The 12013-nt window shown below is 43.7% G+C and overlaps 1 protein-coding gene across 1 annotated transcript in view; it reads right to left on the bottom strand.

Annotated features, from left to right (window-relative positions):
- LOC309974946 (guanylate cyclase soluble subunit beta-2-like) overlaps positions 1 to 11716 on the bottom strand; it is a gene marked incomplete at both ends in the record, with an annotated part of 39609 nt that extends 27893 nt beyond the window's left edge. The window contains 2 exon segments of the mRNA XM_082859791.1: positions 1448 to 1809; positions 11650 to 11716. Coding sequence (XP_082715917.1) covers positions 1448 to 1809; positions 11650 to 11716 — 429 coding nt within the window.
- Between the last annotated feature and the right edge of the window lie 297 nt (positions 11717 to 12013).

Here is a 12013-nt window from a genome sequence, read left to right as displayed (position 1 = left end):
AATTCTAGTGCTTTAGCAGAGAAATTTAGAAGGAAGTTGCCATATGAATTATTGTAATTTTAAAACTGGCCACACAGAAAAGAGAGGACGAAAACATAAAGGAAGGAAGTTATTACAATGCTAGAGATTTCTACATGTTATCTCCTGTAATCCACACATCACTATGGAGTAAATTTTTTTTTCCTATTCATTCCTTTTTGTCTCTCTGTGTGTCCAATGCCTAAAAAGTACTTGGCACATAGTAGGTACTCAATACATATTTATTAAACAAATAAGTGAAAAAAATTGAAGACCAGAGAGGGCAAGTAACTTGCCCAAGATCACACAGCTAGGAAGCTGCAGAGCTGGTCAGACAGCATCATAGGCTCATGTGACCCCGCAGCCAGGGCTCTCTTCACTCCCTCTTCCTGAGTAGTTCACATGATAACAACAGGACGGATCCGACTACTCATCCTACTTGAAGTCAATTAAGTCACCAAGCCTCTTACTCCTTACTTGAAAATTGGAGGAAATAACTGTTTTCCCATTTAACACCTATGAGGATACAATGTGGTTCACGAGGCACTTTCACATTCAGAATCCCACTTTCTCCTCATGACTACCCGTCAAGGGTAGTTATGAGCATTCAATATAGAAACGGTGAAGAAACAGCTTAGCAAACTCTGAAGGGCCCTAGAAACAAATATTAACGATTTTATATAAAATAATAAACTATTATTATGATATGTGCAAGTGCCGCTTTGCCTTTTCAATGAAGCATTTTCTGTTTTAAAAAAGAAAAGGGAGTCTGGCCATTTAAATTTCCAATGATCTCTACAAACAAGAAAACCAAGGACTGAACTCCAGAAGGACATAGCCCAGTAGGGAAATTAGTTTAGCACCTCAGGCAGTCACTTCGTGGGTTAATCAGAGTTGGATGGTTTCCGATTCCGGCTCTTGGCCCTGTCAAGTCTTTCCTTCTAATACATGAATAAATGAATCTGGCTGCACAAGTTATTTATCAGCTCCTTCCAGGCCAGGAAACCTGAGGAGGGATTTTGCAAATCCACTGAAACCTGACTGGCTCCCAGCCTTTGTTCCCATTGTGATCAATCTTCTGGATTTAATGTCAACCCCCCCACCAGCCGCCATCAGAATAGGCCCTCCCCCATCACAAAGGCGACCTCTCCGGCTTGCCCTGCTTTGATTCTTGCCGGCCAGTTTATAAAAATGGGCAACAGGTTTTCATTTTCCATTCCTTCCCCCAGAGAACTCAGCCCACCGATGCCGCGTACCGAGCATTCCACAGGCCCCTGGCAACTGCACCCTCTTGGGGGAAGCGGTGAGATGGCCCACAGCTGCTAGAGTCACCCGCTTCTTCTTAGGGCCAGCAAGATCAGACCTAGATAGGCTTACCTGATAAGGGAGCACCAGGTAACTCTGGAGGGCATCTAGGTTTTCAATAAACTCCGTGAGAGGGGCTTCCCTGGTGGCGCAGTGGTTGAGAGTCCGCCTGCCGATGCAGGGGGCGCGGGTTCCTGCCCCGGTCTGTGAGGATCCCACGTGCCGCGGAGCGGCTGGTCCCGTGGGCCATGGCCGCTGGGCCTGCGCGTCCGGAGCCTGTGCTTCGCGGCGGGAGAGACCACAGCAGTGAGAGGCCCGCGAACCACAAAAACAAACAAACAAACAAATAAAAAAATAAAAAATAAAATAAAATAAACTCCGTGAGATTTCCTCCCAGTGTCCGTAACATCCGGTCATCGCCAGCCATCTTGCAGGATTTAAAGACGTATTCCCCAAAGAGTTTCAGAATGGCTTCCATGGAGACACCTGTGGAATCCAAAATAAAAGCACCGGCCGGCCAGGTATTCATTCGCTTCCAAAGGGTTCCAATCCCAGCTCTGTGATATGTTTCTGAATTCTCTCTCAGGCTTCACTTTCCTCATCAGTAAATGCCAATAATACCCTCGAGGTCACGGGGCCACCACGAGAAGCCCCGTGCAGACTGGCATCTAGTAGGTGCTCGTTAAATTGGTGAGTCACCCCCAATCCTACCCTGGTCTTTTCCATGGCTCCCATGGCAGAAATTTCTCTAGAATCCAGAAGGGGGTTCAAAGCTGTCAGTTTCCTGTGACAATCTCTCCTGCCATCTTTAGACATCTTTGAACACAATGGCCATTAAATGAACTAAAAATCTATCTCTGAGAAATAATTAATATTGCAACTGAAAAACAATACCAACAAATTCATACTATATCAATTGAGCCAGAAGAGGATACCAAATATTTGCAGTGGTTTCCCCTTTCTCTCTCATCTCCTCAGCATCCTAGTCTTGTTTTTTTTATGATAAGACCAATTATGCAAATATTTATTTTTAGGATCTTTATATGCTATTTACTCTTTTTTTTTTATACAGCAGTTTCTTATTACTTATCTATTTTAAACATACCAGTGTATACATGTCAATCCCAATCTCCCGATTCATCCCACCACCACCACCACCCCGCTTTCCCCCCTTGGTGTCCATACACTTGTTCTCTACATCAGTGTCTCTATTTCTGCCTTGCAAACCGATTCATCTGTACCATTTTTCTACATTCCACATATATGCATTAATATATGATATTTGTTTTCTTCTTTCTGACTTACTTCACTCTGCGTGACAACCTCTAGGTCCACCCATGTCTCTAGTCTTCTTTTCAGGGCAGTTTTTACATTACATCCTCCACAGAAATTTCTCTGACTATCCTACATCACACTGACTTCTCTCTTCCTAAGTGCTGCATTTTTCTTTTCTTCCTAACTGTATGCTAATTCTGAAGGGCAGTGACCTCACACTACATGTTTTCTGAGCTGGACACAAAGTGGGTGCTTGAGAAATCCCCGGGGGTAGGTTTTCGGTGTGAGCGGGGCTATTGCCGCATCTGCTCTGCTGGACTAGGTTGCGCGCCATCATTTGCTTTATGGAGGGCCATGGAGTGTTTTTAAAGAATGCTTTTTATACTTCCTGAAACCGTCATTAATCGATGTTATTTTACTCAGTGCTTGCCAAAATCTTGTAAGAGAGATCACCTTATTAACATGTCCCCTTTTTCACAGGTGAGACCGTGGAGGCTGACAGTCACCTATGTGAATTGACCTAAATTACCCAGGGTGGCAGAGGCTCTAACTCTAAATGTGGTGCTTTTTGTGCCATATCCCACAGCCTCTGGAGCAGCAGTTAGAGAGAAAAGGGGTCTCCCCCCAAGGGAGGGGCTGCTTATAGGTTTTCATGATTGATACAGGAGACAGCACATCCATTCTCCGTGAGAGAACACTCTCTTATTTAGGCTGGTGTGGTGAATCACGATAGGTCCTGAGGGCCGGGAGAAAGTCTGGAATACCCAGGCTGATGGGAGACCTGCCAGATTCACAGTCACCAGAATCCGTGGCTGGACCCTTGCAGGTTCTATGAGGCTCTGGCTGGGCCTAGAATTCACAAGTGGCTTTCAGCTCTCCAATTCCTACGCTCTCCAGGACCAATTCCTACGGGAGCGGCAAAGGATCCGAGGAGGTCTGGGCACTTTCCAGCCTCTCCTTGCTTCCTAGGATGGCCTGAGCAGCAGCTTTCCTACAGCTCGTTGTTCATAGCCAGCCTGTTGGACAGATCATCGTTCTGCAAGCTGAGCAGAGCGTCCCCACTGAGTTGGTCAGGTCTCATCGGAGATGAATTATGTATACGTCCCCAAAATGTATTAGCCAGGTCTTCAGGATCCAAACGAAGCTTGGACGGCAGGGTGGGTGTGGTATGTGGCTTGTGTTAATTGCCTCTGCCGGGTTCTCTGCTGGTGGGTCCATCCCTAGCTGGATGCAGGCAGGTTTGTCTATAACAGCAATCAAGAGCCACCTGCTAACCCCCAAGGGAACTGGAATAATAAATTCCACTCCTGTCTTTTCCAGTGCTGATGAGCCCCTGGGAGGAGAACTCCTGAAAAGTACATGGACACGTGTAGAATTGTTCCTTCCTCTTTCCTCCTTCCACCCCTCCTTTCCTGCTAAATCTAGCTTGTTCAAGCTGAGGAAAAGAAAAAAACAAAAAAAACAGCTGTGCTGCGCATCCCCTAGGCTGGAGCTCTGAGCAGGTGCATCCTGTAACCCGCTGGGAAAGTACAATCCCAGAGGCCTCCCCATCCCAGGGACCTCTCTCAGGGGGACTGGGCTGTCGGCAAGACCAGCAAAGTTGTATTAAAGTGGCAGTGGCAGCCTTGTGTAGAAAGACTGTCTGCTTGACTTTTAGGTCTATAAACATACAAAAATCCATGAAGTTTCTTGTTCCAGACACTGGTTATTTTGTCTCTGGGCACCCAGCTCTGTTCATAGGAAGGACATCTGGCGGAGTGGCCGACTCTTCTTCCTTGAACAAGCGTCTTGGGTTTGGGTGTGGTCTTTTCCATCCGTGCTGGGTTTGGGGCTTCCTGTAGGATTTGTAGTTGAGAATGCTTGTCCAGCAGAGGACAAAGGTCACTTTTCAAAACCAACACCTGAATAGTGTAGTTATACAGTTTCCCCTCAGTGAACCTAGGATTCCACGAGTTTTCTAAGTCACAGGGGGTCAGAAATATATAGGAAATGCCAAGAAAATGCAAGACAGAATGAAACACAAATCGTAGATGCCTTAGCATATGTTTTGGTAGTGCAAAGGAGAGTCTATAGCATGCTTAGTATTCTATCTTTTGTGTAGCAAATAAGGGGAAATAAAGAAATATCCATCTATCTACTTATTTGTACAAAAATAAACACAAGGGACTATTGAGACTTTATCTACAGGGCACTGGGAATGGGTAGAGATGTTAGAATGGTTATGGAGAGTGTGTGTATACAGGTGGTGGGGAACTTCTCTGAGTGTAACTTTTTGCAGAGTTCTGGTTTGCAGAATCATGTTAATGATTCATACGCTTAAATTAAAGAAAATAAGATCAATAAGGATAGGGAAAACTCTAAGATGGAATACAAACAGAAACATAATTAACAAAACAGTATTTCAACAGAAGAGTTCTGAATAACCTAATTGCCCAAGAAAAAAATAACCCACTAAAATTTGAACATGGTATTTAGACTTTCTCCTTAGGCTAAAGAAAAAACAAAATTTAAACAAATATTTGACTGTAGCGAGTAGGCTTCCTTCTCACAGCAGTATGGGTCAGCAATTCTGAAACGATTTTCTAAACACTCAAGGATGAAACCTGTAAGTAAATACGTGGTAAATGATGGGAAGCAGCTTTCTCATTATGCGAGAAAGACTAGAATGAAGCTTGTGGTGTAGGTTAGGAAATCTACCCTAAGAAGACCACAAAACCCATCACAGTTTCAGATAGATGGATAGAAAGGAAGAAAGAGAGGGAGGAAGACTACAGATAGATGGATGGTGTGTGTGTGTGTGTGTGTGTGTGTGTGTGTGTGTGTGTGTGTGTTCAGGGTTCCTTGGAGAAATGGCAGATTTCAGGGCTGGGGCAGGAAAATGATGAGTTTATAACATCTTGTCACACCAGAAAGTAAAGAAGTGATCAAAGAATGATGGGGGAGGGAGGGTGGGAGGGGGACACAAGAGGGAAGGGATATGGGGATATATGTATACATATAGCTAATTCACTTTGCTATACAGCAGAAACTAACACAACATTGTAAAGCAATTATACTCCAATAAAGATGCTAAAAAAAAAATAAGAATGATGGGGACATGTCAAGGACACAACGACCAGCTTGGAGGGGCTCTAACTGGCTAAATCTTGGAGAATTTGAGCATCAAAATTATTAAAGGATTACAACCTACTAAAAAATGAGTCAAGCGTTCACACTGGGATGGATGGATAGATAGATAGATAGGGAAAATTCTTCCTTATAGTAGAAATTCAACTAATAAATGTAAAAGAAATGATATACTTATAAAATCACCATTTGGCCACTCTTATAATTATTAATTCAGATAAGAATCACCAATGAATACTAAAATTAGGGAAAGAGAAGTTTGAGAAACAGCAAGATAATATACATAGTCTGAAAGTATCTTCTCACAAGATACTAATTTCAAAGGGGAAAAATAATAACTTTACAGTGGAGAAACCTGGCAGATTCCATATTAACTAAGCGATCAAAGTTAACAGCAGTAATGGGACAAGTTGACATAAGATGCCTCCTGATACAATGAACTGGGAAGGAAAAAACATTACTCTGGGGTCTTTCCACCAAGAAAGCATAGCCTGAATTGAATCATGAGAAGATATCAGATAATCCTGAGTGGAGGGTCATGCTACCAAATAGCTGACCAGAACTTTCCAAAGATGTCAATGTTGTAAGACCCAGAGAAAGACTTGGGGACTGTTCCAGACTGCAGAAAGCCAAAGAAATGTGACAACTGACATGATCCAGGGTTTTCTTTTGTCCTACAGGTCATTACTGGGAAAGCTGGAAAAATCTCAATGAAATCTGTAGATGAGATAATAGCACCGTATCAACGTTCACTTCCTGAGTTTGATAGTTGTGCTGTAGTTACTTAAGAGAACTTTTAGGGATAAAGAGATATCATTTTCTTAACATATCAACGATTCAGGGAAAAAAAAATAGATATAGATATAGAGAGAAGGATAGAGCCAACATGGTAAAATGTTAACATTTGGGGAATATAGATGAAGAGTCTATGGCAATCCTTTGTACTATTCTTACAAACCTTCTGTGAGTTTGAAATTATGTCAAACTAAAAAGGTTTTTCCGATTGTCCTGAAAAGACCTTAGGAAATCTAATATTAGAAGACCACAGTTATCCATGGCCAGCTGAGATACGGCTGGGTCCTGGGCCTCTGTAATATTCTGAATTTTGAATTTTGCTAGGTATAATCAGGGTATTATGATCATGCTTTAAAATGTCTTTATGTTGTTAGAGACTCATACTGAAATATTTACAGGTACAATTATGGGAAACCTGAGATTCGTTTTAAGACTTTCCAGCAAGAACAAAACCAGAAAAAAGGGTAGAGGAACCAGAGAGATGAAACGAGATTGGTGAAATAGGAATAATGATTGAAGCTGGGTGAAGGGTATGTGGGCTTCCGTGTATAATTCTCTCGACTTTAGTGTATGTGTGAAAATTCCATTAAAAAGTGGGTTTTTTTTTAAAAAATAGAAGACTTCTTCGATGCAGGGAAATAAGTGTCACAAAGCGTCTGTGCTTGGCTTCCCAGGAGAGCTGTAGAGCCTTCTGGGGAGTTTTTCAATTGGAATGATGTATAAACTCAAACTTTCTGACTTAACAAGCTTGACTCTTTGGCACCACAAGGAAATGTTTACTAATTGCTGGGCGACAGCTCAAGGGAATGGAAAGAGCAGAGGTAGGCTGTGCAGGGCAGTGGGAGGGGACACCTGCTAAGGCTCAGTGGGGGCCCCAGAGCCACTGCTGCCCACGCTGGGTCTTCTGGGAAAAGGGCTGCTCAGGGCTGGACTTCCCATGACCCTTGCCTGCTTCCCATCACCCAGAAACAGGCAACAGGAGCTACTCTTCATGGTGACCCACCTGAGGCACCCAGAAAAGCATGTGCTCTTCCACAAGACAGGGAAGTGATTGCCACGCATTTTTGAGAGTTTTCTATTGAAAATGGGTATTTTTTTCCCCAAAGCTTTGGTTTCCAAAAGAATAAGTTTTAGGTATCAGGAAAGAACTATTCACCTAGAGTACTCTCCTTCTCAAATAATATATGGCTTTAGCCAGGCACAAGATAACCAGTGGGGAAATCTTCGGTGAGGAGACAGAGGCCTTTAAGAAACGGAGAAGGGAACTTCCGTGGTGGTCCAGTGGTTAAGACTCCACACTTCCATTGCAGGGGGCACGGGTTCGATCCCTGATCGGGGAACTAAGATCCTGCATGCCACACGGCGTAGCCAAAAAAATTTTAAAAAAAGAAAAAGAAGAAGAAGAAAAGGAGAGGAACAGCTGCCCATGTTGGTACCATAGGCTGCAAGAAGGAAACAGACTCTAAATTGGGAGGGCTGGGTTCCAGGTGCAGCAATAAGTTGATCAGGCAATAGAGAAAAGGGAGCTGGGAAATGGATGCAGGCAGCTCAGGTGGGAGACCCTTTGCAGCCAGGGCGCAGTCTCACTCATGCCTGGTATAAGCTGCCAGCTTCCTGGTGAGCTTTGAAACAGAGACGTTGGCCCAACTAGGGGTGCACCGGGTGGTCTCAGTGGACCTGCTTTGCTTGTCCACTGAGAGAGAGGGGCCTGCTTTGCTGAGTACCCACTCTGTGGTAGGCACTTTGCTTACATTACTGGACATCATCTTCAGGATAACCATCCAAGGTAGGTGCTGTAGGTACCAGCGATGTTTACTGATGGGGAATTTGCCCCCAGGTTACCCTATTAGGAGACGATACAGCCAGGGGACTCACCCAGGGCTCGCTGATTCCAAAGCCCTCACCAGAGATCTCATGCCCACCCAGCCAACTGCCCCTCCCGCCCGCAGGCTGCCGCGATGGCCTTGGAGCCGGGACACCTGAGTTCCAGCTCCATTTTTGGTTGGTTGCAGGGTTTGGGTTGCTTATCCTACCTCAGAGGGTCACAGTAAAGATCAAATATGATGAGGCCTGATTTGAGGACTTTGTAAAATTTTATGTTGTTACTCTTCTTTTTACAGAGGGAGGTGCGGAGAAGGCTTGCCGATGGCTAACTGTTGAAATGCGTTTCACTACTGGTTTCTTAGCGAGCAAAGTCTAGATGGGCACGATTGTGTCCAATGGCTGTTGTGTGTTGTTTTGAATTTTGTCACTTCAGATCACTAATAACCCACTTACAGGCTAAGTAGGCACTTATTCATATACAGAACAATTCTTATGCAAGGCTCAACCTGCCATCTGGTCCCATCCTGAATTATGCTAATTAGAAAACACAGAGCTATGCAGTGGCAGAGTGGTCTGGAAAAGTCCCAACAATTGCTTAAAGGTAGAGAAACGGCATTCTGGAGCCCACTTGGAAGACAAAGCACTAACGAGTGGTCATGGAGCGTGCTTTTTTCTTTGTCTAAGGGAAGAGTTTGTCTCAACTGACGAGTGTCTTTTATTAAACAGTGAAATGCCCTTCCTGCAGACTTCTTTCCTTCGGCAGGGATTTGCTCTCTCTGATTCATGGGAGATAGATGTTAGACATGATAGATAGAAAGATAGAAAGATAGAAAGATAGATGATAGATAGAAAAATAGATAGATAGATAGATGATAGATAGATAGGCAGGTAGATGTACAACCAGGGCACTCACCCAGGTCTATCTCATTCCAAAGCCTTTGCTAGAGATGTAGTCAGTCTATATATCTATATCTGTATCTATGTCTGTATCTATTTCTATCAATAGATAGATAGATGTGGAGAGAAACTACAGAGCCTACGCTTCCCAGGGCCATCCTGTCTCCAAGTCTCAAGCATGTGTTTACTCAGATTTGAATCTCAACTTTTGATTTGAAAAATGCAGTCACTGTTCTTATATACCATTTCAGGGATAGGTCAACAGATGTCGTTGAGATAAACAAGAAGAAAACACCCTTCTGATTTTCAAAGATGGACAGATAGAAATCACAGCGGTAGACTTTGGCCTTTGGTAGAAAGGCGGTGTGAATCAGACCACACATTGGTCTATAAACTTGTTGCTGCCTCTGAACGTATTAGTTGGTTTGGAACTGTGGAATGCACTGCGGCAGGTGTGTGACAGGGTCTCTCTGCTAAAGGTACTGCTACAACACATGGTGTCCACAACCATACATAGTTACAAAAACAGCCTGGGCATGATATTAGACGTATGTAGCATTTCTTTCTGGACATATAAAAACTTATTAGATTCCGGTACTGGTCTGTCAGGGTTGCCTTAACTACATACTGTAGACTGGAGGGCTTTGGACTTCTGGCCTCCAAAACTATGGGAGAATAAATTTCTGTTGTTTGAAGCCACCCAATTTGTGGTACTTTGTTAAGGCAGCTCTAGGAAATTAATACAGAGGGAAGGAAGGGAGGAGATTTTTTTGAGAACTTATTATACACCAGGTACCACATTTGGTATATTCCACATACATTATCTCATTTAATCCTCAAAACAACTCTGAAGGGTAGATCTTATAATTATTCTCATTTGAACAGTGAGAAAACTATGACGGAATAAGTTAGTTGTCCTCGGTCCTTAAACTAGAAAGGCAAAGAGCTAACGTCTCTCTTTGTCCTGTAGCTGTGCCCCTTAGTGCCTGGGGAGTGAGCAAGTTAATATAATAAACCATCCCTTGCTGATATATCCATTCTGGGAGTACATGTGCATTGTAAATGGGACCATCCATATATTGTCCCCCCAGTTATGACCCTGTCAATGGCATTTTAGTGTCTGGGCAGATGGCAAGATGTCCCATGGCAGAGCAGATGAGGGAGAATGGCCCTCAGCACCCCACAAAGCACACCATATCCATTTCCAGAGAAACACAATGGGATTCTCAGTGCTGTTCTTTCTGACAGCCAGAAGTCATTGTGACGATCTATTTCAAAGATATAACAACATCTGTCAGAGACAACATCGAGGCCAGATATGACAGTGGCGTTGCAGATGATGAAACTCTGTGTTGCTCACGATTTTTGCCCATAAGACGCATAAGGTTACTCAAATGGAAAGGATGAGTTACCAGGTTGGGGTGGGTCTGAAATCCAATACGACTGCAGTCCTTATAGGAAGAGGGAAATTTGGACCTAGAGACATAGACACACAGGGGAAAGGTGGCCATATGAAGACGGAAGCAGAGATTGGAAGTATGCCGTCACAAGGAACACTTGGGGTCACCAGGACCTGGAAGAGGAAGGATTCTTCCCTAGAACCTTCAGAGGGAGCTTGGCCCTGCTGGCAACTTGATTTCACACTTCTGGGCCCTAAGCTATGATAGAATAAATTTCTGTTGTTGAAGCCACCCAGTTAGTACTACAGTTGATGCTCATTATTTGTAGATCCGTATTTGCAAATTTACCTACTCCCTAAAGTGGACTTGTAACCCCCAAATCAATACTCATCAGAGCTTTCGTGGTCATTTGTGGATGTGTACAGAGCAGGGAAAAAAGTGAGCCACCGAACATGCATGTTTCTGGCTAAGGTCACAGGAGGCAATGCTCTGCGTTCTGGACTCGGTTCTCAGTCTATAAACAAGTGTCCTCTCGGCAACCTATGTAGTACTACGTTTTTGCATTTTTGTTCTTTTTGTTGGTCTGCTGTTTAAAATGCTCCAAAGCATGGTGCTGAAGTGCTGTCCAGTGTCCTAAGCACAGGAAGGCTGTGATGTGCCTTACAGAGAAAATACATGCCTTAGATAAGCTTCATTCAGGCACGAGTTACAGTGCTGTTGGCCGTGAGTTCCATGTTAATGAATCAACAATACATATGGAAAAATGTGTCTTTAAACAGACACACACACAAAATAAGATTAGGTATTTATGAGTTATGCAAATGAAAATGGTTGTGGCCAGAGGCTCTCAGGAACCTAACCTTATCTTTCCTATAGGAACAATGGCTCAGTATTTGCTAATTCAGTGTTTGTAAACTTTACAGACCAGAACTACCGCAAATAATGAGAACTGAACATACTTTGCTACAGCAGCCCGAGGAAGCCAGAAAAAAGCCCTATTCAGACTTACCAAGAACCTTGCAAGCCTCTTGGATGAGCTTAATGGTGATGATGTCATCATACGCTGTGTAAGTCATGAAGGCATCCTGCACTTCTGCAGAAGCTCTGAAAGATAAATCAAGGTGCAATGGAAATCCAGCAACTGGAGCTTTGCCCCAGGAATATATCCACTGACCCAGCAAGATACAGAAAGAACACTCCTGATCATAAGGGATGGGAAGCATTAGAGTGTTTGGGTGTCAGCTCTTCAAAGAAGCCTTCCCTGGAGCCCAGTTTGGATCAAGAGCTCCCTTCTTGAGTACCCACAGCAGGCTATGAGTTTCCCCAACTTCTATCCAGATTATTGGTCTTACCCTCTAGACTGGGTTCCTTGA

The sequence above is a fragment of the Leucopleurus acutus genome (assembly GCF_964270905.1).
Source record: "Leucopleurus acutus genome assembly, chromosome: 18".
In the NCBI taxonomy this organism is placed as follows: Eukaryota; Metazoa; Chordata; class Mammalia; order Artiodactyla; family Delphinidae; genus Leucopleurus; species Leucopleurus acutus.
Note: the sequence above shows the minus strand (reverse complement) of the source record. Positions and strands in the feature narration are given on the sequence as shown.